The following is a 26,724-nucleotide window of genomic DNA, read 5'->3' on the forward strand; positions in this document are numbered from 1 at the left end:
GAACTAATTGTTAATGTATTATTAATCTGGACTTTAAAGCTTTGAATTTTCTTTTCTAATCAGCAAAAACTATTATTAAAAGTACAATGCCTCTATGCAAAAACAAACAGACAAACAAACAAATCTGAAATAATTGGAAGGCACATACATTATCATCATCCTCTATAGCTTCTCCAGTGAAATAGAGTACAGCACGAGGCACTATTCTTTCACGGAAAAAGTGCCCGACTTCAAAATCTATGGCTAAAGTACACTCTGAATCTTCATCCTGTAAAATTTAAAGAAGAAATTATAACTACATCTGTATAACTACATCTATCTTATCATCAAGAAATCATTTAAAATAAGTTATAGAAATGAAATTGAAGTATTTTGTAGGCTATAAATATGCATTTCTACTAATTTATAACTGCTAAAAAAGAGAAATCTGATTTATAAAGTTTGTTCCCCAAACTTGCAATTTTCAAATAATATCAACATAATTTTATTAGAAACAGTAATTTTTATATACCAGTCAAAGCAAAAAAATATTGTAAACAATTATTGACCAGCTTTGGAGATCAAGTAGAGATTACATAATGCTTAGAGAACAAATATCAGAGAAAAAGAGAAAAAATAAATAAATAGAAAGTTATTAGTGAATTGATTAGACTTTATGCAATGTTGATAATAAAATGTCTGATATGAACAATCAAATGTAAAGCTGAATTCACTATTTTAAAAAAATGAAATAAATCTTACCAGTGATTCTCCATCTCCTGAAACTACAGGGGGAACAAAACAAATGTATTGTAAATTGTTTATAAAGCAATTTTTATGTTTCAAATGCTAACATGTATAGTATTTATATGAATAGGCAGATTTTTAAAAAGATACAAAGCATGTTCTAGTATAATGCCTTTGTGAAGGGGCAAATAGGAATTCAATGTAAAGTCTCTCCCTTTGTTTCCTAAACTAGCACTTTAAGCACAAAACACTGGAATCAGAAAAACTGTACAAAAGAAAACTGCAAAACATGTCTGATTCAACATGGAGGTGATTTGGGGTGATGGATAATTTTGTATGGCACGAATATTTACATAATTAAAAAGAAAGATTTATCTTAAAACTTATACTTCCATGTACAGGAGATTCAAAGGACATCTAATAATAAATAGCATTGTTCAAATGCAATACCAGTGCTCTGATAGTTATATCACTAATAGTAAATCATATCTTAAAGGATTTATTCAATGTTATTCATACCCCTATAGGGATGGTACTATGAAATCTTCTTTCTCATTTGCATTCCCTATGATGAGACTGATAAGAAGAAATTCACAACACTGTGGCAACTTTATTTTGGTTTCGCTTGGTTGGTAAATATAGCTCTCCTGACAAGAAAAATCTGTGATAACGAATATTCAAATTGTTTTTCCAAGTTTTGTTGTGTCTTCTCCTAGTTCAGAGTCAGGATCCACATAAATTAAATACCAATTTTGCATTGCAACTTACTAAGAAAAGATATCATGTGGAAAAACTAGAATCTAACAAGTAGGAACTATTATGCTGTTGATCCCAATTCTTCAATTTTTAGATTGTTGAAAGAAGACACAATATACACCAGGATTAATACATAGTTCAAAGTTGTGATTCATGGTATGTGCATGAAATACATCTAAGATATTGCACAACACTGTCTTATGGATTATGTGTGATAACCGGTAGAAGTATCCCTAATAACTTAATAATATTTAAGTTCTATCATCTCTTAGTACAAAAATACCTGACATATAAAAAAAGTTGTTCTCTTTTCAACATTATGGCCTATCAAGATAAGGAAGTATGTGTTCTAGTATTTGGTTAGCTTTTTCCTTGCAATCTACTCAAGGTTGGCTGGAAAGAGGCAAATGAGAGAAAGGGGGCATCTTTCAAAAAGGTAGCTACAAAGCTACCTTGAATGTGTATTGATAGAAGGAAACCCTTCTGATTAGCTATGCAAGAGAAAAATCTACCATGCATCCTTCTACATACATGCATGTATGTTATTCTACTTAATATTCTTTCTATTCACTGTTCTGAATAAACAACATTATACAAAGTTCATAAAAGAAGTAAAAGTCAAAGAAATTAAAGGCATAAGCCAGGACAGCCAAACTTGGCTTAAATTAACACCATTCACTGAGGTTCTCAATACTCCACAAATTATTTAAATCATCTTTGCTTTAACCACGCTATACAATGTTTCATATACTCCATTCCATTCTTTAAACTCCTTGCTTCTAAGAATCATCCCAAATTAGGATCTTACAAATTTGGTTCATTATCAACTTTCATACTCTTGTAAACATCATTTTACAATTAACAAAACTTGCTGTGGTATTTTACTGTTACAGCATCATGATTCTTTTTTATTTATTTATTTATTTTTATATGCCGCCCTTCTCCGGAGACTCAGGGCGGCTTACAATGCGTTAAGCAATAGCCTTCATACTTTTGTATGTTTTATACAAAGTCAGCTTATTGCCCCCACAAACCGGGTCCTAATTTTACCAACCTTAGAAAGGATGGAAGGCTGAGTTGACCTTGAGCCTGGTGAGAATTGAACTCGCAGTAATTGCAGGCAGCTGGATGTTAAATGCTGCCTAAATGCTCAGGCTCCCTATTAGATTCACTGCTAATAGTGAACATGGTTGACAGACTGCCTATCAGTTTGGAAACAAAATGTACTACTTAGAAATAAGGCAAGTTTCTAAATATGCCGATGCTTCTCCTAAGCATTTAAGCAAATTTCAGACTAAAGAACAAATACACAAAGCAGCTTTGTGATCTTTCAATGAGTAAAATAAGAATGGGACAGAAATTTAGCCTCAAATTTAAAACTGAATAGAATATATTTTAATTTTCCACTAGATTATATAGGCTAAAGTGTTATGATCAGAGGAGAGATATTCTTGTTTTTATTATTATTATTTAGAATATTTATATGGCCATCCACTATCAATGACTCTAGGCAGCTTACAAACTGCCTGTTAAGAGCTTCAGTGTCTCTCCTTTGCATGTTAAAGCTAATCGTGCTCAGGTTCAGTTTATGGCTTGCAACCATTCTCTGCTCTAAGCCTTTTAAACTACCATATTTTTTGTTCAAAAGGATAATTCCCTGCCCCCCAAAAATCTTAAAAGTGATTTTTATGTGCTCTACAAAACATTGCAAGTACTTCATCCAGGTTAACTAGATCATGGTCAAAATTAAGTACCCCTTCTGAGCTGGAGACTTATTTCTGCAACTATTAAACATTTTGCTAGTTCTAACTTGCTTTGACTCTCAATACTAAATCTTTACAAAATCTACACAAACCTGAAAATATTCCAACAAGAAATAAAATCCATTCTACTGCTTTGCTCATGTTTGTGACATGGAAAAAGTTCAGTATTATAAAATAAGGGCAGAATAAATTGAATCAATGTTACCTTTAATTGGACTGAAGAAATTAAAAAATGAGTCATTAGGTACTTGTTTTGTAATCGTTCTGACAGTGCCTCGACCCTTGTGTTTCTGTTTCTTCTTTATTGTTTTTACTGTAACATTTTTTCCTTTCTTCCAATCAATAGTGCATCTGGAGATGAATTAAAATTATATATCAGTGACATTAAAGAAATAGATTTATTGCTCAGGCTAGTATTAGCCATGATGATAATAGTACCCTTCCCTTGCACTTTAACAGTATTACCTACCTCCAACTATTTATGAAAGAATGTGAAAGGAGGTAACAATATAATACAGAAAGAGGCATTAAGAAATTTCAGATTTCTATATCATTAAACCACAATATTGAAAATAAAATGACAATATGAAAATGAAATACGCAGGCAGTAAAGAAACTTCAGAATGTTTCATAGGCAGTATGAAATAAAATTTCAGACAGGAAATTTTCCAGTCCTGCATGGAAATGCTAGAGATCAAACTTGAAATACTTTTTCATCAAAATCATGATCCTGCTACTGAGCTAAAATCCATAACTACATTTGAATTTCTTTACAATTCTTGAAACTTTGCTTGTAGCAAAAAGATCTCTTAAATACTACTTATTCCTGCTTTGTTGTGTGATTGCCATTGGCAACCTTTCTGCCAGCTTCCCATAAAGCAAAGTGAATGGGAAGGCCATGGCAAGGCCATGGGGTAACTCTTTTAAGTCACTCTCACCACTTTCTCCACTGAGAAGCACAGCCACAGCCGGATTACTCATACCTCCTAGACTGGATGTCTGCAACACCCACCCACTTTCAGTAGCAGCCACCACCTACTGCCCAGCCACACTTGCTCTGCCTATACATCTAGTAGCAGCTGCTTCCTACCTGGGCACACTGGTGCCACAGCAGTCACCTCAATGCCCTCCCACATTTGGGAGCAACCAACACCACCCAGCTGTGTCTGTGCTGTGCCACTTGTCGTTGGGAGCAGCTAACCCCTAGCTGGCTGCACTCAAGCCACAGAAATCACTGACCTACCCACTGGCCTGCCTGTGAGTTGCCCAGGTTTTACAACTTCCTGCCAGCTTCTCTATTGACTTGGCTTCTTGGAAGCCAGAAGGAAGTTGTGAGGAGGCCCTCCCTTAACAACTGCAATCCTTGCTTAATGACAACAACAGGGACTGCAGGGATTGCCATCACTAAGTGACGTAGTCATGTGACATCATGCTTTATGACTACACCACCCAATGATGGAAATTCCAGTCACAATTACTGTTATTAAGCAAGGAATGCCTTTTTAAAGCAGGTGCAATTGTTTGCCTAAAAATACACTACAGCACAATGTTGATAAGTTTTTAAAAACCTTTTATTGATTTTTAGATCCTACTTGTTTGAATAATAATTAAAAACAGCATTACATTTTTTTTTATTAAGCAGGGAGTAGCTACAATTCTGCATGTAAGAAAATGAAATTATCAATGAACAGACTGACAAACAGACCCAAATAATGTAAACATATACTACACAACTACGACTGAGAAATAGCTTTCACCTTTATAGAGGAAGCAACTCTAAGCCTTCAAGGGTAGACCAAGAGATATGATGGTGAATCCCTTAAAGGCAGAGAGGATGCAGTTTCAACTCTATAGAAAGGAAGAAAAAAACAGTCCTGTTATTGCTATAAAGACCCAAAGCAAGCGGATGTTCCAGTTCAATCCTTTTGATTGTTACGTTGCCATCTGCCAGGAGCAAGAATCATAAACACCAAAATTTCCAAAGTTGACCAAATCCACTGATAATTATTCCTGCTTACTAATCAACATGGGACAAATTATATTGCAAAGAACTACAATAAGACATCAAAAATTTAAGAAACAAATTCAATATTTGTGTGTGTGTGTGTGTGTGTGTGTGTGTGTGTGTGTGTGTTGGGTTAGTGATGTTGTCATCTTTCCTTCTAGTCCATAGAAAAATATTGGAAAAGGAAATACCAGACTGCTGACACAAGATGTGCTGTAACTCAGAAGGACTGATAAAACCATCTTCAGTAAAAGAATAGAGAATTTGATGAGGAGAGCTTTAAAGTGAAACTTGTAGGGGCTGAAAACAAAATCTTTAAAACACGAACTCAAATAAAAACTTGTCTAACATACAGGGAAGGTAGGAGGAGTCTTGCTTTAATGAAGCCTATTAAATTGCTCAAATAACAGGAGGATTGGTTCATAAAGTTAATGACCACTGTTTATAACAATGTATAACTACTATTATTTACAATATAAAAATTAAATAAAATGAGTCTGAATACCTACTATGGGAGGGCAAATATATCTAATGGATATAAGGGAAACCTGGCAGGATGACTTCCATGATTAGTATTTGGTAGTTAAGGATACAATTTCTTCAAAAGATTCAGCAGGGAATAGATTGAAATGAGGGGCAAAAAACTGAGGGCAAAAGCAGCCAATGTAACTGTACAAAAAAGCACAGTATGTGGTAGGGTTAATAAAGAATGCCTAAAAACAATCAAAACCAATTACTTTGGATATGTTCAAAATTAAAAAAAAAATCAGTGTATCAACCACTCAATAAAAATCACAAAATGTTAACAGGAAGAAGAGACAGAACTACTTAACTCCTATTTTGACTCATCTTCTGCAAAAAAAATATGTTTTCTAACAAGAGACTGTAAAGTGTAGGATGAAGGGACAGGATTGAAATTTGCTACTGATAAAAACGTATTTGGAAAGTATCTATTTATCTTTAAATACCCAAGATGAACTGAACTACTGATGAATGAACAGATTAGCTGACATTAATGTTTACATATCATCTCTGAGAAATCCTGACAAATTAAAGAAATGCCATAAGGCAAAATGGAAGAACCAGAGGACTATCAATTTGTCAGTCTGACCTCAATACCTGGGAGATCTTAGGACAGGTCATAAAAAGATTAGTAGGTAAGCATCTTGAAAACGATGTGAGAATTACTATAAAATCAGCATGAATGTGTTAAGAACAAATATCCAACTAATATCACACTTTTTTGATGCGATAACTCAATAGATTGCGGAATTCTAAAACATAGGTTGACTTTTGACAATCTCAAAGTATCCTATGACATACTGAAGTGTGAACATGACAAATAAGTGAATACATAACTGGCTCCAAAGTTATAGAGTATTCACCAATGATTTTTCATCAAATTGGAGAAACATATTGAGTGGGGTGCCATAAGGATCAGTCAAGTGTCCTATATTCTTCACTATTTATATTATTGACTTGGATGAACAGATTATTGACTTGCAGATGACACAAAATTGGATAAGACAGCTAAAAACCTATAAGATATTCAAAATGATCTTGATAGGCTAAATCAGAAGTGTCAAACTCAATTTCACTGAGGGCCGCATCAGGGCTGTGGTTGACCTGGTGGGGGAGACTGGGTGGGTGTGGCCAGCTTGACGCCACTCCCCAAACTGCTGGCATGTTTCCTCCTTGCATTGGGTAGACTAGGCCGAAGCCACGTTGGCCTGATCTTTCCTCTTCACACTGGGTAGACCAGGCTGAAGCCACGCTGGCCCATCTTTCCTCTTTGCATTGGGTAGACCAGGACGGCCCCATGAGCCGGATCCGACCACATCATGGGCCGGATCCAGGCCACGGGCCTTGAGTTTGACACCCCTGGGCCAGTGATCAGTTGCTACTGGTTCGCCCCAGATCGGGCAAACCGGTAGTGGTGGGAGGCTCCGCCCACCCACAGGGATGCTTCTGCGCATGCGCCCAAGCAAACGGTAGTGACGGGATTTGCAACCCACTATGGCCCTGGGCTAGATAAATAGTATGAAAGAATCAATAATAAATGCAATTTTTCGCTTTCAAAACAAAAATCAAATGCACAGGAATAGGATGGAAGAGACTTGTTATGGTATGGTACTGTGAAAAAGATCCTAAGCCTATATGTCAACAGCATAGTTTAGTCACAAAAGTTGATTCTTGCGATTGGTTGGTGTATATATCTGTACAATATATAAGTAAAAATGTATTTTTAACTGCATCAAAGGAGAATTGCCAAATAATAAACTATTCCATTTTAATTTGTTACCCCTTAAATATTGCTCAGTTTTAGACAACGTATTTTGAGAAGTATTTAAAGAAAAAAAATCAGATGAAGACAACAAATCCTGATCAGGGAACCAGAAATCCTATGAAGAGACACTGAAGGAGCTAGTGATATTTAACAATGAGAAGAAATTATAGGGGAATGAGGTCGGAATATAATTGTACTCTTCATTGGTTTTAAAGTCTGGACCATATGCTGTAGAAGCAGACTGAGAATCAAAAATATTATTTTTTAATTCTGTTTCTATGTCTTAAGAGCTATCCTATTAGAACTGATTGATGTAAATTCATTCCAAAATGCTTGCTTACCCAACCTTATTAGCAGTAACTATTATCATTTCCTTTTCTACCACTCATTCTGTCTGGCAGAATAATTTGCCCTATTTTATATTGTGACCACATTATGATACAATCTGATTAAAATCTAAAAAGTTCTTAAAACATTTCCTTACCCCTCACAATCAACAATTTCAGGACCTTCGAATGAAAATGGATCCGTCTTATCTGGTTCTGATTTCATCTTGTAGGTTTTTGTCAGAATTGAATTAGTAAAGTAGTCATTGGGTTCGAAGTGAAACTCTAATGTAAAAGACTAAAAGAAGTTCATTATTGTTCCAAAGATCACAATTTTCTGGCAGATAGTAAAGAAAACAATAAATTGTGAGTTCAAGGGAATGTCTGAATTGACAATCTGCAGATGGTCGATGAATAGGAACAGAACATTATCAAGTTACAAAATGGCATAATTCACATAGGCAAAAATACAAACATATGAAAATTTTATAAGCGGTGTGCAAACCTTCCAAACAGATTCTTTGGAACAGGCAATATCTATTATCAAAAATCAGTTTTTGAACTGCTAAACCATTATAATTCACATGGAATTTTAGAACATGTCCCTAGTTGTCTCTCCTAATGTGTGCATGCTTTGTGTAGCTATGACAAAAATGAAGTGTCTCTGCATGCACATACCCGCAGATACACCACATGGCAGATCCTAAAGTATATGTATAAACCTGAAAAAAGGTTTAGTATTTTGAGCAGAGATACTTGACCTTGCTACCTACCATTCCGAAACATTCCTACTAAAAAATTTGCAAAGTCCTATGAATTTATTATCTAGTAATTGCAACTGAACAAATGTTATAAAACAAGTCATGATTACTTCCACTGCTAATTCCCCAACTGTATTACATTGTAATATTCATCTACCTTTGTGGGACTTAAAAATGTGAAAGGAGAAAAAATGCTCCCTGTCTGAACCAAGTAAACCTTGCAGTTCAGGTGTTTATTCTGCTTTTCTATTCAATGAAAACTGTAAACTGCAATGCTGGTGCAAGACAAGATTCTAATGGAAAAGAATATAATTTTAATCACTTGTTTCTTCATTCCAGTATTCCTTGAGAAAAGCCTTCATCTATAGCCACCTGTTATTTTCATCTTAGAACTGATTATATGAAGACCCTTTTCCCTGCTTTCACTTTATTTTTCCCTTGCATGGTCCCTTAATGGTTCTGGAAAACTTTGAAGTTGCACATAATTTGTGAGGTCAAACTGATGTAATAGAGATATCACCCTAATACATTGGCCTGCTTGACAAGCAGGTAATAACCTAAGCCAGGACAACTTTCACACAAATGCATCTTGTGCACCAGTTACACCATTCTTGGACTGGGCGGCACTATTCATGGTCACACATGCCTTAATCACTTCCCATTTGACTACTGAAATACACTCTATGTGGGGCTGTCCTTGAAGAGCACTTGGAAGCTTTAGTTGATCCAGAACATAGTGACATATGCAGTTTTGGATACATAGTATGCCCATGTAACATCACTGCCTCCCAACAGGCTTCCGACTGTGACCTTTAAAGTGCTAGATGGCATGGTACCAGGTTGCATATGGGACCTGGTGGTATGTCTGTTCTAGTAGATATGGCAGAGTGGGCATGCTACTACTAGTTAAACAGTAACATCTGATGAATTCCCAGAAGCATGCCTTCTCTGTTATGCTGCCTGCCTTATGGAATAGACTCCCTATTGAAATATGCTCAGTTCCTTACTCTGTTGGCCTTTTTGCAAAGCTATGAAGATCTGGCACTTCATCCAGGCATTGGGGTCAGGGGCTCTGGCACAAGTGTATCTATCTAGTGATGCTGTGTTTCTGTTGAGTCTCAATGCAGTTTTATTTTTTGATCTGTTTGTTTGTTTTAATGAAATTGTTTTTGTTTACCCAGAGATTTTTGGATAGTCACATGGGAGGGGATATGCATAGTTAAATAGAATAAATAAATAAAAATACAACTAGAAAGATTAATGCCAAACATTTATAAAACAGGTAATAGTGAATTGCATTGTATATATGGGCAGGTTATTCTTCTAAGCAATCAATAATGAACCAGCCAATTATCAATTGTTTCTACCACTAAAGGCTACATTAACAAAAAGACCTTATGTACATTTCAATAGATCCCTGATGTTTTTAATTTTTAATTATTTAATATCTTTACTACTTCTAATTTGTTTGTAATGCAAAATATCGTGAAGCTTTGTTATAAAAACATAGCATGACTACACAGTAATTTTCTTGTTCCAAAACAAGATTATTTAATTACAGAATATTTATTTCAGCATAGGTGTTGTATACAGAATTATTAATAGGTCTACATCATTGAGATGTTTAGCTAGAGCAAGTAACACGGGGAATATGTTTATGAGGATACAGATAAAAGAAGTTTAAATGTTAGGTTGTGGGTTTTTAGGATGGTCTTCATTAAATAACAGTAGCAGTAGATGGTGTTATTGTGCACTATACTACTAATTAAGAATTATGCCAATATAGCAGGATCTTTGAAAATATGGCTGAGAAACTCATATTTTCTATGTGAAAACCTAATACAATAAGATAAAACATGAAAGCTCCCATATAAAATCATTAACTCCCAATTGATATTAATATTTAAAGTTAATCACTACTAACCATAGGCTGTCCTGGCTCAGAAAATTTCACTTTAATGTCTTGCAGGTGTTTTAGAATAGGTTCATCATATTCCTAAAAATTAATGGAAAATCTAAAATGAAATAAATGGGTTCCATTTCAATAGAATAATAAACTACATTTATGCAAATGTTCAGTTTTGATTTTTCCTTAACTCTTAAACTCTTTCTAAATAAAATGCAAAAGGCTGAAGAATTTGAGAGTTACCAACACTCACATAGTAAATAGACATTTACAAAATGTTTTGACCTAAGCTGTTCTATATTCTAAACACTTCAATTGCTAAATGCGTTGGAAGTGTTCTGAACATGAGAGCTGTTTTTGGTTCAGAGCACTTCCAAAATGCTCAAAACTGCCTGTTTGATGATGAAGTTATTTGAAATAAAATGTTCTACACAAAAGTACTGGGTGAATGTCACAAACAGAAGTTTTTAGCTGTACTGTCAGCAAAACAGTAGGTAAATTCTACCACATATTCATATGTATCTTAGATGTTGTACCCTTACTCAAATGCTGAGACTAAATATGACAGAATAGTCAGAGATGGAATCAAATAAAAAATTGGTCCCAGAAAGTATTAATAAAAAGTAATTTATATAAGCAGTGCTTATATTTGGGGAGATAAAACAATAACAGAAAAAGCTAACATTCAGTTTGCATTATCTCAAAAAATACCTATTTATTGTGGAAGAAAGGTCCCCACCCCCAGACTGGTACCAGTTTGTGGTCTGTTAGAAACCAGGTCACACAGCTGCAGATGAGTGGCAGGCGAATAAATGAAACTGAAAACACCCCCATCCCCAATCCATGGAAAAATTGTCTTCCACAAAACCAGCCCCTGGTGCCAAAAAGGTTGGGAACCGCTGCTCTAGAACATAGAACCATAATTATATTCCTTACTTCTAAGACGGAAAGGCTGCAACACTATATTTGGAAAAAACTTTTCCATAAAAATATTTGCCAGGGGATTTACTAAAAAATTTAAAAGCCTATTTCATATAATTATAATTGATAATATGCAGAAGTACAATATTGAACATTTTATTTTCATTCTCCTAAGTTTATAATAGGGAATTATCACTGTAAAATCGTCGCCAAATGCAAGTAAATTTGAAGAGTTCTTTGAATACTGAGGGAAATGTTGAAGTATTTTCAAAACTGAGCAGTGTTCGTTCTCATTCGCCATTAAAAGCAGACTGAAGGCACTTCCTATTCTTAGGAAAAATACAATCGGTAGGCTCAGCGTACAAGACGCAAAATTTTACAGGCAGTCCTCACTTAATGACTGTTCAAAGTTACAGTGTCCTTGGAAAGAGTGCTTTATGCCCTGTAAAGCATTTCCAACTGCCACAATATACTGCACACATTCCCCCTGGTCACATGATCACAATCTGTTTGCCCGGCAACCTGTTCACACTTAACAGCTACCTGTCATGTGATCATGATCGTCATTTGCAATTTTCTCTGCTGGCCTCTCTAGAAAGTCAATAGGGAAATCAGCAGACAAGGCTGCAAACCACTACCGCTTGTCAAGAGAATATCCTCTCATCTCTGAGGGCTGGCTGAAAAGAGCTCCTTGCTGATCCAGGTCTGTAGCCAAAATCCAAGTAGGAACAGAGCTTGAAATCCTTCTCTCCTCGACTCCACAGAACTCTCTGCAGAAGTAGAGACAGAAGGACCACAAGCTCCGTGCATCTAAGCTGCTGAAATTCAAGCAAACAGAGCTCAAAATCCCCTTCCCTCACCTCCACGCTCCTCCACTGTCCAGAGGCAGGAAGAGAAGGATCTAAAGCTCTATGCCCACCTGAATTTCAGCCACTGACAAATGACATTTCCAAACAAGTGAACCCAAGAAAAATGCTTAAGAAGATCAAAAATGTGGCAATTTCCAGACATCCATTTAATAATGCATCATTTACATTCTAATCAAAATAGCCACTGAATTTGTTACCTGTACTAATTCACTCAGCATATCTACATTTCTAAATATTGTGAACCAAAAATCTGGGATTCCTTTAGGATTTGTCTCTTCAGTTGCTCCTGCTTCTTTTTCTTCTATTACTACTTTATTTTTCAGGTCTCCCTAGAAGATACAGCAGGGTATTTATATGAGCGTGACAATATTATGCAGAAGCTCTTCCAAAATATTTTAAATTAGAAAAGAAAAATAGCTTATTTAGTCCTTCACATTTAATAAGAGAAGCAAACAGATTTAACAAATAACATAATTTTCTTTTAATATCACACTTAGGAAAATTCATGCTTATTGGTTTGTAAGATTAGTACATTCAGCAATTCGAAAATATACAGAAAACGAAGCTCTGTTCATTCCCCTATTTCTAAAAACTGTCTCACCTTTCATATCACACTTAAACAGAAATAAGTGTTTATTAAGAACAACACTTGGGATTATCATGTGGTGCTATTCTGAACACAAATGATGAACTTGATGAAGGTTAGCTCTATAGCATTAAATAGTCTTTGGTGTTCAGATATGATCTTTCTTGGTTTCTCTGAAATTTGTTCTTCTCCATGATCTATCAGCATACCTTCTCCATCCCCAAGTAGTTTAAATTTAATCCTTGTTGTCTTTGTCTATTTGGCTGAGTATGAGTTTTATCTCCTTGCTTAGCACTATGGAGGCATTGGGAGATTGGATGGAGGTCCCCTCTGAGATGGCTTTCTCTGCCTTGTGTTTTGCCCTTCCATATTGATTAGGCTCCTTTTTTATCTTTTGCCCTCTCTCCTGGGAATGGAGTCTGGAATTTCAAAGCAGATGAACACAAATAGGAATGAGACATCCTAGAACTTTTGTGGATGGTATCCTCAAGCCTTTTTAGGGTTCCGACCTTCTGATAGAAGCCATTTTAGGTGTTGTTTTACTTTCCCAACATCATCTGGTGTAAGGAGAAAATAGGAGATCTACTTATGTTTTGGAGCTCACACAAATAAAAAGGATCAGGCTGCTATCTGGCTTTATAATTAGAAAAGAAGGAGTCTCCAGGGTGAGCTACTACCACTGGTGCTGTCTAAATCTCAACCTGCACATCTCTGCAATTTTGCTACAGGCAAAGCGATAGCCTCTACTGATTACTGGGCTGTTCTTCCCAAAAGTCAGGAGACCAGGAACTGTTACTTATCTTATCATCATGTTTCTCTTTTCCCCTACAAACAGCTGATACCATGTTTTCCCAAAAATAAGTCCCTGTCTTATATTGTTTGAACCCTGAAATAAGCGCTTGGCCTTATTGGGCTTATTATCAGGGAATGTCTTATTTGGGGAGAAACAGGGTAGAAATTAGGCTATTGTTGCTGAATTTGGCTTTAGACTCAAGAGCTATGGCTTTGTCAAGTTCTTCCCACTGCTCTTCTAGTTCCTATACATGTTTGGGATCACCATACCAGTCTGCCTGTTTTTCCAATCCTGCACTTAAGATCTTTAGCAGTACGTATCTTGCATCCTTTGTTTGTCACCCTCAAAGCTATATTCAAATGTGGAAACAGAGTACCCCTCAAAAAGCAAAAAATGCCCCAAGTCTTGCCTTCTAACTAGAAGAGGCAGACTTAATCCTTTCCTACCATGCTGAGTGACTGGGAGTGGGAAATAAACCATATATGATGAGCATAATGTACTAACCAGTTAAAACATTTTGGTCACCCATTTTGTTGCAACTAACCATTTAGACATCTGGGTGAGAAAAATATTATGTCAAAAAGTCTTGCATTGAAGATGATATTGCTACTGGTTAAGAAACTTGCCTGAAGTGAGTAGCAGCATAAACATTTGGAGAAGAACAGAAACCAAGGTTGAGAGAGAAAAGGATTTGACAGTATTCTGAATCAGTAGATAATTGGTTGCAAAAAAAAAGTTACTTTTAGATGCTGGAATTTTACCCAGTTGGTTACTTTATTATTTTGTTTATTATACATCATCTAGAGTTGCATAACTTGAATTAGGTGGTCATGTAAATGCTACAAACAAATCTTTCTCTTCTGTTTAACCAACATGCTTAATGAGCTTTAATGCTCAACATGCATTAAGCCATAAACTGATTAATATGATGGGTGAACTTAGCCGTGTTGATTTGGAAAATGTAGGGAAATATTACATACAATCAAATTACTATGATTTGTACACAAAGGACAGCTAACAAGATGAAACTACTTGATGTAACCCGCAACAGAGATGACAAGCAGGCAAAATAGCCTGTTTATTCTCATATCAGGTTTTATTGTAGCACTGGAATGGAACCCATTAGCAGAAAAGGCTGTCACAACAGGTTACGAACAGTGCAAATGGTACTATATTGCAATAATAAAAATAAATTTAAAACATTGGTTAACAAACTTCTTGAACAAGAGAGTTGCAATTCTGAAATTACAGAAAGAAATCCCTCAAAAAACACTACCATGAAAGCTGACATAAGCTTCTAATATGCTCTGCAACACAAATTAATTGGATTGTTCAGTAGAAATGTTATTTTGACTACCTCAAAATATTTTAAAGTTTATTTATTTCCACTTACAGCTAGCTTCTCTTCATCTTCATTTTCACTGTGCCATTCTGCCTCTGCTTCAGTAGGTTCAGCATTACCAATGATGAAGTCCCTTCTCTGCACAAGTTACACAAATTGTAGATATATTATTCAACAGAGTAAGAATACTGCAGAAATCTGAAAACAATGATCTCTTAATTACATTTTAATGGGTTAGTAGAGGTGTGAAAACATTTCAAGGTTGAAACATTCTGACCTCACTGCTATAATCTCACCAGAATTGATTCAATCTTAAACAGGCTACAGGTAATCCTTGTGACCACAATTGGGACTGGAAGGTCTGTTCCTAAATGATGCAGTCATGAAGAGAGTCACACCTGTTTTATGACCTTTTTGCCATGGTTATTAAGCTATTCATTTGGTAAGTGAATCCCATTGACTTTATTTGTTGGAAGTCACTGAGAAGGTCGCAAATGGTGATTACATAACCACTGGAAACTGCAACAATTTTAGATACATGCTGGTGTCCAAGAGCCTGAATTTTGATCATGTGATTGCAGAGATACTGCAGTGGTTGTTAAGTGTAGGAACTAGTCATACATCAGTTTTTTTCAATGCCACTGTAAATTTGAGCTGTCATTAAATGATTCTTCGTTAAGATGAAGACTACCTGTATTCTATCATTCTTGGCAGCAGTAAAACTCATGTTTTGCAGTTGTACCAATTGTGGAAAGTTCAGATTACCTGTTCCAATATTGGAACAAAATTGGAAATGAGGCTGCAAAAAGTCCATTCCAAATTCAAAAATGATCATACTAAAATGTTTCAGCCACAAAACATCTTACATACTTCTATGAAGTAGTAAAAAGATTAACTACTTAACACACAAAATGTTTTACTACACCCCTATACTCCCAATTTATTTTAAACAAAGTAAGAAGTAGTTTGTTTAAAAGTGGTGTAGTGGTGTAGGGTTTCCTGCCTAAGCAGGGGATTTGACTAGAAGACCTCCAAGGTCCTTTCCAACTCTGTTATTGTTTTCTGTTTTGAACAAATTGTGGTTTATGAAGTACCACAAAAAAGTATTAAGAAGATAACACTATTGAACACTGTTACTTGTTATCTTTTTACTTATAGCTACATTAATGTATCTAACCTAAAACTGCTGTATTTTTTCTTTAAAAGTCAAATTAAAGAACTGAGGACTATTATTATGTATTAGTTGAAATCACAAGGTCCTTGTGTAATTCACAAGGTCCAGAAGATTCATGCATACCCATAATATGGTAAGACAATGCCAATGCTCTAAATGCATGGCAAACAATCAAACATAAATATCTCAGAAGATATAAAAGTGATATGCCCTTGAACACATAATTAAATTGGAAGGGCAAAAATTTGTCTAGCAGTGTCTAGTCTTTTCCCTCACCGGTATTTGTAATTTAGAGGCTTACAAGCAAATTTAACAGTTCAACTGATTCATTACCTTATCAAAAAGGGGTTGATAAAGAGCTGCATATTTTCTCTCTAAATCATGAACTTCTTCATAAAATTTAGCTTCTATATGTGCACATTTCACCTGAAGCTGTTTCAAGGCATCAATTCTTCTTTTTACCGCTTTTGGTAAGCTGGTAATAAAAACAATTCATTTAAAAATAGCATCAAATATTTTCATCCAATATAAATAATTTACTTTAAATTTAAAATTCAGAGGTAATTACTCCAGAAATCCTAAAGGAAACATATATTTTGTTGCCAAATGTGAAAAAATACACCGAAACAGAAGTTAAAATAAAAATCCAACATTTCTCTAAACATTTATGTCATCTTGTAAACTTAAGTACCTCTTCTAGTTCTTAAAAATACAAGGCATTGTTCTAAATTTCTCAGTTGTGCTTCTTTGGGAAGAACCAAAGCAAAATAAATCTATTCAACTTTCTACAAGAGTTTCATAGAATCAATATATGTGACCTTTCTCTTCCAACGTTAAAAGAAATTTAGATAATTTAATTTATAACACAGTAGGAATGCATTTCAGAATTCTAGCTAATTTGCAACAAAGAGTATTTCAGTATTCAGCATAGCCAATAGCAATGTTTAACACAGTTAATGTCAGTAAAAGGGACAAATTGCAGCAATAAGGAATCAAACTTAGAATACATGGAATTGTAACCTAGAAATACATTAAGAATAGTGTTCATATATCTGATCATATTACATTGCTATATTAAGAGAATCACTAACCATCTGGACTTCTTTTCAGGTCTGAGATGTTTTTCATACTTACGTTTCGATATAGCTGGAAGGAGTGTGAGGTGCATTATCAAGTCGATCTTGTAAAGCTGCCAAGACTTGTGGGTTCTGCATTACTTGGTCTGCTAACTTTTCTGTAAAAGCAGTACATTACCTAAATTATAAACCTTTAATGAATGTTTAAGGCCTAAGTGAACATAATATTGGAAGTTAAATAAATAAGTCCTGCTTTTAAGAAAACCTGGAAATCTAGTTATTCTCTTGTACTTTCTTCCGAATATTTTCTTATAGCTTTGTTCTATATGCTTCTAAACCAGGGGTCTGCAATCTTAAACACTCAAAGAACCATTCGGATCCATTTCCCACAAAAAACAAACAAACAAACAAAAAAAAAAAACACCAGGAGCCACAAAACCCTTCCTGTGCCTGACTATTTCTTGAGTGGCCACAAAACTAGCATATGTAGTTGAACTAATTGTTCTGTTTTCTTCTGAAACTTTTCTTTTCTTGGATTTATCCATGGTTGGTCTACTGGGGGTTGAAAAGCTCAATAAATTGTGTGCTGGCGGGTGTCGCACATTGGTGGTTGTGACGCATATTTTGAGTGACACAGAGCTGCAGCAGAGGGGTGAAAGAGCCACATGCGGCTTCAGAGCCACAGGTTACTGACCCCTGTTCTAAACCATATCTGTATCCTTTACACATGTAAAACTTCACAAATATTACTTTTTAAATTTTAAATAACAAAGGATTTCTTCTAAAAAGCAATAAAATATACACTTATTGTGTCTCCAACCTCCTCCTTCCAGAAGTCCCTTCATACCACCTCTCTGCAAACAGGATATATCCTACTACAGATGAATATGAGAATGTGGCAAATTCAGAAAGCTAGTATAGGCACATATCAATTATATAATTCCTCCCTGCATCAGAACTTGGATTAATATAACTTCTGGTAACCAAATAGTTATTCCCTTTCTTTCTATTGTCTGAAATAAGTCTGAGCCATTTACCTTTTTTATCACCTGTGCCTTTAGCACTTTCCACAGAATCTGAGGCAGCATCTTCTGCCCTACTGTGAAAAATATTTGAGACAAATAACAGATAAAATCCAAATAAAGTTGTTAACCTTTAAATTATAAAAAATCATGTTTATGCTTGATTTCCTTGAGATAGTAATAGACTGTACCAAACATTTAATTTTTATGTACCAATAGTAAGTACAGAAGTAACATTAGAACTGGGAACATAGTGTATAGATGTTTAAACCAAAAATTCACATTTCAAAGTTTCTTGACAAAATAAGCTTCCACCAGTAATATAACATTATTTCTAATTTTAAAAGTAGGCAAATATTTAAATTATGCAATTTAATAGCTGGCACAAATCCAATGAACAGAGAGTAAACAGACCACTACTAGAAAATATAAACAAGTAAACACCTTATGACTACTTGATATGATCTGGCAATTTCCTTCAGCAACAAGATTTGCTTTCTATCAGTGATTAGAAGTTTGAATGCCCAAATATATTCACAAAACTACAAAATAAAAAGCATATTTAAAAAACATTTTAAAACACTTTAGAAAAAACATGTGTCAAAATGCTACAGCTAAAAAAACTGCTAAAATATAGTAATTATTGGCAGTCACACTCCCAAGGAAATGACATTCCTCTCCCTTAGTGTTATAATTTTCAACTCTGTTGGGCTAGAAGCTGAACATAAACATCATCAAATAACCTTAAAGTAAAGCCAAGCTAGAATGATAGAAAGCATTTCTTTAAATACTTCAGTACCAAATAATTATAATTTTCAAAGATTAAGCTATTTGAATTGGGCTCAAAGAAACAAAGTACTGTTATACTAAAGCACTTTCTAGATTGGCAAGGCAGAACCAAAACAAGGATATTATAAAAATCATAACTATAGGACTTTAAGCAATATCACATATAACAAAAGCTGAAAAACTATTATAAATATGGCTAACTATCTTTTTCCAAGAGAAACCTGGCCTACCAATGATTGATTGATTTAATGGTTAAGGCATCAGGTTAGAAAGCAACAAACTCTTGAGTTCAAGTCCCATCTTCAGTCATGAAAACTAACTGGATGACTTTGGACCAGTCACTCAGTCTCATGCCAACCCTCCTCAGAGTTTTAATGGGGAAATTAGGAGGAGGAAGGTGTGTTGGATATGTTCATTGCTTTGAGTTATAAAGGTGGAATGCAAACAAACAAATATGGATGCAATTAGGAATCTACATTTGAAGTTTTAAGATATGTACAGTTGGACCTGAACTTGTTGAAAAACATTTTCAACATTGAGTCTAACAGAACTCTCATCTTGTCTTGATTAAGCTTCAGTTCATTAGTTCTTGAGACTATTACTGAATTTATGCCTTGGATTAGCACTTCCTTAGCCTCTAGTGACCCAAATAAGAAGCTTAGCTTCATTTCAAATTCCCAGATAATATGTCCCAATAGCTTCATAGATAACGTAATATGAAATGTTTTGGAAGACAATTACAAATGTTGAATTGAAATCTCCCCCTCAATCCTTGAAAGATACCTAGTAAATACCGCAAATACTACCCATCTCTACAAATAATCCCAATACGCCGGTCAATATAATCAAGGCTATTTCAATGTCAACTTAGTCCCAAGGCAAAAGTAAAATAAGCTAACCTATTGCTTCTCAGCAATTCTGAAATTGGACACCCACAATTTATTTTGTTTCTTTTATTAGGAAAGAATTTCAAATAGGCCAGGATGAAAATTTTTCTCAAATAGATATAGCCAGCCATAATAGCTAATAAAGGGTCTTTATCGCTAACAGCCAATACTTATATGAACAGGTTAATTGAACTCAGGAATTTATCACATCAACTGAGAGCAGATGATGCTTTAGATCCCCAAAAACTGATCTACTACAATGGATTTTATCCTTGAAAAGTTTAGCAAAGTGTATGATATAAAAAAAAATCAACATTCTTTGCAATTCTCCTATTAAAAGAAATTAAACACCACTCAGTGATTGGAAGATAACAAGACAGCAGTAAATGATCTAAAAATAGTTGTGGCCCATCTTCTTGGCAAATATAGTCGAAGTCATGTATTAAGTATGAGACAGTACTATTCTAATGCATACTACAATTAAACAAGTGCTTCAGCACATGTCCCCAATACAAGAGCAGAATAATCTAAGTGAAAAACGATACCACTAAAAAGATTCAGCAGCAGACAAGCGGTAAAAGCAATACTGAACTACATTAAAAATCCTTTGACAATCAATATTTTATCATATTTCATTACATTTTCAAACATATTTTCCATAAGAAAACCATTTCCTTATACATGAGTTTTTGAAACAGATGTTCAAGAGCTTACCTGTTTTCTGCCATCTGTAAGATCTTTTATCCACCTGTAACACAATGAATATAGTTTAAAATATAAAATATGCAGAATAATCAAATAAAAAGATTATGCATTATCAATGCAATCCATTTTCAGAAGCAGAGATCTTCTTAGAGCAGAGAATGTCAATCAGAAATTATTTTCACCAATTTTTCCAAGTGTGTAGCCTAATACAAACTTTCAGTGGACTGCTCAAAAGTCTATAATACCCCTTCAGAAAGCATAAGGGGAATCGACAAATCACCTAGACCAGGGATGGCTAACCTTTTTGCCATCACATGCCAAAAGCTGGGGGAGTGCGGGATGGTCACGCACGTGCGTGCCCACACCCATAATTCTATGCGCCCTGCCCCCCCACGCATGTGTGCGTGGCCCCCCCATGCTCCCCCTGCTTTTGGCATGTGATGGTATTGGTGGGCCCGGTAGGCCTGTTTTTTGCCCTCCCCAGGCTCCAGAGGCTTTCTAGAAGCCTGGGGAGGGCAAAAACAGCCTTCCCCACCTCCCTGGAGGCCCTCCGGAGGCCAGAAACAGCCCGTTTGCCGACTTCCATTGGGCCCAAAAGGCCCAAAAATCAGCTGGCCAGTGCGCACATGTGTGCTGGAGCTGAGCTAGGGCAACGCTCAGGTGCCCACCAATATGGCTCCACGTGCCACCTGTGGCACGCGTGCCATAGGTTCACCATCATGGACCTAGACCCTTAACTTTCATGCAAAGAATTTCCATTGAATAGGAAGAATATGCCAGGATCCAACTATGAAATGGTATCAAAACTCAAAGGACTTGAAAAACCTAGCTTTCCCAAGCCAACATTAATTAATATTAAGACCCAGCTAGATGAGATTAACAATGTTAAACTAGACCAATATTTGGATAAAATCCTCCCAAGAAATACCAGGATTGTAGACTATATTAGGAAGCCCCCCCACCCAAAAAAAATTATAGAAAATTCAGTGCTAAATCATTTCTGTACTGAAGTTATTAGCAGTTGAGTTCAGCTTGAAGATTTAACTTTTTTTTTTAGTAATGTGAATCTATTCAGAAATGATTTTAAGGAACATGCCTTGGTACAAAAGGAGATTTTATTATTATTGTACATTACAAACATTACAACATTACATTATGGCTCAGCACAATATTTTTATATTCCTTATTAATATAGAGTATATCTGTATCAAAGGAAATTACAATGCAAATCTGAGCATCTATTTTTAATTAAACATGGGGAAAAAATAAAAATATAAATTATTTAGAACAACAAAGAGAACCCAAGACTTGATGCCAGAATATACTATTGACCATAAACATTAAAAAATCCATGTCTGAAAATGTAATCAGAATTGGATTACAAAATGTACCTCAGAATTACATCTTAATTAAAATAAAACTAAAGCAACCTTATCCCAAATAGCACTTTGGAAAGCTACTGAAATACAAACTTATTATGAAATGTTTAAATATAAAATTATGAAGTATTATGAAATACTATTCATATTCAATTATTACTGCACAGGGTCCCCTTGAGGAAGCTGAGTGATTAGGAAGTATGAAATGTATATAAAATAACCATATTAATATTTAATCTTTTAACATTCAGGAATCTTTCTAACATTCTATTAACAATTATAAATTAAGTATCTTAAATCTTTTTTCATTGTAGGTACATCATTCTTTGCAAACAGCCACGTTTCACTTCATGTACATAAGTGCTATATTTTTTTATAGTATTGAACTCCATTAGCCATCCATTACAAATTTCTTCCAGTTCACAACAGATCCTGGCTCATTTCACAATTACTTTTAGGCTTTAGGATTGGGGTTTTAAACCAGAGGATTACTTGAATTAAGGCTTTTAATGGTCACGTGACCAATTTTAAAGTCAGAAAACATTCAACTATTGCTGAAGTGCTACCCTCAAAATTAATCATTTTCTTTCAGTTTGTCTACAAAGACTGCACTGAAAAGTTATACTGACTTCCATTTGATCTGTCTGTCTGCTACTAAAACCTTCTCTAAGTACTCCTTAACACTCCTAAGCAGCTTTAGAGAAGGAACCTACACTATTGTACTGGCAGATACCATACTGTATAGATAGTCCTGTGATGGTGAACCTATGGCATGTGTGCCAGAAGTGGCATGCAGAGCCATGTCTCCAGGCATGCCAGCCGTCGCCCATTGCTCTTCTGGATTCCAGTGCGTGCATGTGCGCCGGGCAGCTGGCCTTCATATGTGCATGCGTGCCAGAAACCAGAAGACCAGGTGACCGGTGCACTTGTGCATGCTGGAAACTGGAAGCTTAGCTTCCTGGTGTGTACATACGCGCTGGGGAACTGCTCTTCTGGCGCTCCCCCCCTGCGCGCGCACACACATGCTTCTGTTTCGGCACTTGGTGCCAAAAAGGTTCACCAACATACTTTCCCCTCGTTACAAAAGCACAATACTCTTCAAGTTTACTATGATGAAAGTCCAATTAAGTTTAAAATAATTTTAAATACAACAAAATTAATCTAGAATATTATGGTATCTTAAAAACTTATTTCATTATTGTATATGCTTTAATGGATTATCATATGCATTTATACCATCTATTTGAGTTGGTATTCGGAATTTCAGCTAGCAAGTGTCTATATTTTGGAAGTGTGGCAGTACAATGAAATATTTGGTATAACTACACCTAAATATCAGGATTTGCATACTGCCAAGTTTATTTTACGCCATTATTTCGGTTTACTGCTTACAGTGTCCAACTAGAAGTTTCTGGGATGCTCACAAGCAGGAGGGTAAGATATACCCTTCTCTTACCACTGTTTTCCTAACATTAGTATTGGATGCATGCTATTCCCAGCTGGGAGGTAATATGTTTTCAAGGCAGAGTCCTATTTGCCATACTCTTTTAAAGTCATCACATCTTGTGGTACTGTATTCCATAGTTCAATTATGCATTATACACATACAGGTAGTCTTACAATAATTGAGCCCAAATTTTGTTGCTAAATGAAACATTTAAATGAGTTTTGCCTCATTTTACAACTTATCTTGCCACAATTAAGTGAATTACTGCACATATTAAGTTAATAACAAGGTTAAGTGAATCAGGTTTCCCCATTGACTCTGCTTGTCAGAATGTGGCCAAAAGATGACATCACCCTGGGACATTGCAACTGTCATAAATATGAATCAATTGTCAGGCCTCTGAATTTTGATCAGGTGACCATGGGAATGCTGCAAAGGTTGTAAGTGTGAAAAATGATCATAAATCACTTTTTTTATTGCCGTTGCAACTTTGAACTGTCACTAAATGAACTGCTGTAAGTCAAGGACTACCTGTATTCCCTTAAAATTCTATGGAGCTTTCATTTTGAATAAAAATAGATATGATCAGGTTCAGATTAAATTTAAATTACTACACTTCCAAAAACAAGGCAGAGAAATGTTATACAGGAGTTCTTGTTCAGTTTGTATTCATGGTTATGATGATGAAAAAATAATTTTATGACCAATCCTTGCATTTATGATCCTCGCAGATCTATAAAGTAAAGGAAAGCTGAAGAAAAATCATAAGCACAGTTGAGGTTTCACTTAGTGAAGGCTTGGCTTAAAACTTTGTTGCAGAGTCCAATTATAATAACTAAACATGGACTACTTGTACAGCTCTGCAAACATATCACAAAAAGGAACAGATGTAAAGGTATTAACGGGAAGTTGGTGTTCCTAGGAATGTAACTCAACATGTCAAAAGAAAATAAAGTATCAAAGTTATAATCAGTTATTTCTGCATTAGAGAATTTCAGTTTGTATGACATTCAATAAAATTAAATTTTTGTACATTACACATTTAATTTTATGCAAGATTTTCCCCCACAGATGAATTTAATTTTAGCTAATTAGTTTTATGCCATTTTATTATCTTGAGCGAACTTCTTACATTTTTCTTTCACTGGTTCCTTTCAAACTTGAGGCAAGTAGGAGCAAATTAGCCGAGTTTACAAAATGTGCAGCTTTTACCGAAGACTCACATCATGATGTTAAACTACTGTAGAAAATTATGGCTTCCGTTAGGGAGCTCAGAGCTATAAATCCACAGGAAACAACACGACTGTGTGTTTTCAAGATCGGAGGAAGGAAAAAGAAAAAAAAAAAAACACGGGAGGAAAATCATCTCAGGTTAAATATTAAAGGGCCTATGTTTGGAAAAAAAACCTGGCGTATATTTTCAAGGGGGAAAAAAAAAACATTCGTCACATGTAGAAGGCATTATTAATTTAAAGGCAATTCCCGGGCTTGTATTTCTCCGCATAAATCTTCGACCACAGTATTTCAAACCAGGTGGCCTACCCAGCTGAGCAAGAAAGCACCAAACACATGGTCGAGATACGGTAGAACAGGAAGCGTAGACCAAAGGAAAAGGGACCGCCCCAAGAAGTGGAAACCAAGCCTCTCTCCTCCCACCCGCATGTGGCAACCTGGGCGAGAGTCAGGCTTCCCGTCTTCCCCGCTTCTACGGTCCGGAATGGACCCCACGGCCGCTCCTTTAAAATGGTGCCCGGAGTAGGACCGGACTGCCTCCACCCGCTCCTAGCCGGGCCTGGCACACGCACCGGGGGGGGGGGGGATGAGCAGCCGGCCTCCCTCCCACCGGTCGTCGTCGTTATCGTCTTCCCCTCCTCCTCCTCCTCCTCCTCCTCCAGCCGGCCAGCCTGACTACCTGCCGCTTTAGCAAAGAAAAAAAATAAAGGACCACCGCCAACCCAGTCCTGTCCCGACTCTTCTTCCTGCAGTCTCCCTCACTCTCTCACCTGGTCCGGCCTCCGCGTCTCCTCACGCCCGAAACACCAGCAAGCCAGGCGGATCCTCTCACAGACTCTCTCAGGGCTGCGCCGCCCCGAATAAGACCGCCTCCCATTGGCTAACGACGAGGCACCCCTCCCTCCGCAGTAAAAGCCACCTCGATTGGTGCAAGGTTAGCAGCGGTCGCTGCTCCACACGCGGGACATGTTGACTTTCCGGCAGACAGCGGATTAGCCAATTGCTGCGTCGGGAAAGTGGGAGGGAGGCAGGGAGGCAAGGGAGGGTGGGAGGAAGAAGCGGAGAGGCTAGTGGGGGGGGGGGGAATAACATGGGCTCGCGCAAAAGAGAGCGGTCGCTCAGGCGGGAGAGGGAAGCGCGCGCGCAACCGGCGCGGTACTTAGTTAAAGGTACAGCGTCTTTTTAAAAGCATCCGGGCGTGAGCCGTCTCTTTGGGAAAGCGAGGTTTTGTCGCTCTGAAGCTCAGCCGAGAACTTTTGTTTTGGGGCTTTTATTTGTGATGAGCATCCCGCATCTCAAAAGTTAGCCAGAAACACCCTACCACTACAGGAGTGTTAAATAGATAACGTCAAGCACCGTGTCTGAGGGGAGGGACAACTTGCTCCCGGTCTCTTTCCAAAGGGACCCAGTGGAAACGCCTATTATTGGGAAGAAGAAACCTTGTTTATATCCTAGGGTTTATAGCTGCCGTGGCAGAGGTCCCGCCTTTCCCTTCAGAGTGCTACCAAATAAAATAATAGCCAAGTCACCAGTCTGACGCTCTCCAAATCTAGACGGGTTGGGCGGCTGAAGATGGTGGTGATTATAAGGAAGGTACCAAGCTGGCAAAGTCTATTTTATAGAAACATCACTAGACGATGAAATGTGTGTCCATTCCAGCAGAGGGAAAAGTAATTCTGCTAAAACAAGTTTGAGTGGCCAGCGTTTGCATAAATGGAGGACGGGAAAGGGGATTGCTGTATTCTTTTTCCTGGATGAAAGGAAATATGCGGGAATTCTTATCACCAATTATACCATAAATGAAGCTGAAGCTGTCACTTTAGATTTCTGACAGTGGTATTGTTGTGCTATTTTTATTTAGGAAAAGAATGGCCTTTCCCAAATAATAAGGTCTAAGCCGCAACTGTGAGTGCATTAACTCTGAGGTAAACACTCTCAGGAGAGCCAGTTTGGTGTAGTAATTAAGGTATC

General features: G+C 36.4%; 1 protein-coding gene and 1 non-coding gene across 5 annotated transcripts in view; both read right to left on the minus strand.

Moving 5' to 3' along the window:
• Window positions 1-25,630, minus strand: part of NAP1L4 (nucleosome assembly protein 1 like 4) — a 39,134-nt gene extending 13,504 nt beyond the window's left edge. For 2 of the 4 annotated variants that reach the window (XM_070933320.1, XM_070933334.1), the window contains exons 1-12: window positions 25,524-25,606; window positions 20,704-20,737; window positions 18,329-18,390; window positions 17,350-17,449; window positions 16,549-16,690; window positions 15,093-15,179; window positions 12,518-12,649; window positions 10,549-10,620; window positions 8,022-8,161; window positions 3,451-3,596; window positions 742-764; window positions 149-268 (exon numbers count right to left, since the gene is read on the minus strand). In XM_070933320.1, the coding sequence (XP_070789421.1) occupies window positions 149-268; window positions 742-764; window positions 3,451-3,596; window positions 8,022-8,161; window positions 10,549-10,620; window positions 12,518-12,649; window positions 15,093-15,179; window positions 16,549-16,690; window positions 17,350-17,449; window positions 18,329-18,390; window positions 20,704-20,717 (1,038 nt within the window). In that variant the 5' untranslated portion in view covers window positions 20,718-20,737; window positions 25,524-25,606. Of the gene's footprint in view, window positions 1-148; window positions 269-741; window positions 765-3,450; window positions 3,597-8,021; window positions 8,162-10,548; window positions 10,621-12,517; window positions 12,650-15,092; window positions 15,180-16,548; window positions 16,691-17,349; window positions 17,450-18,328; window positions 18,391-18,757; window positions 18,856-20,703; window positions 20,738-25,523 lie in introns of all 4 variants that reach the window. The other 2 variants (XM_070933342.1, XM_070933328.1) reach the window with 2 other exon arrangements.
• Window positions 14,733-14,862, minus strand: LOC139309151 (small nucleolar RNA SNORA54). The gene has a single exon (XR_011599809.1). It is a non-coding gene; the product is annotated as a small nucleolar RNA SNORA54 (small nucleolar RNA).
• Window positions 25,631-26,724: the final 1,094 nt, after the last annotated feature.

Source organism: Pituophis catenifer, unplaced genomic scaffold (assembly GCF_029215685.1).
Source record: "Pituophis catenifer annectens isolate HBS135680 unplaced genomic scaffold, rPitCat1.0.hap2 SCAF_1, whole genome shotgun sequence".
Lineage (NCBI taxonomy): Eukaryota > Metazoa > Chordata > Lepidosauria > Squamata > Colubridae > Pituophis > Pituophis catenifer.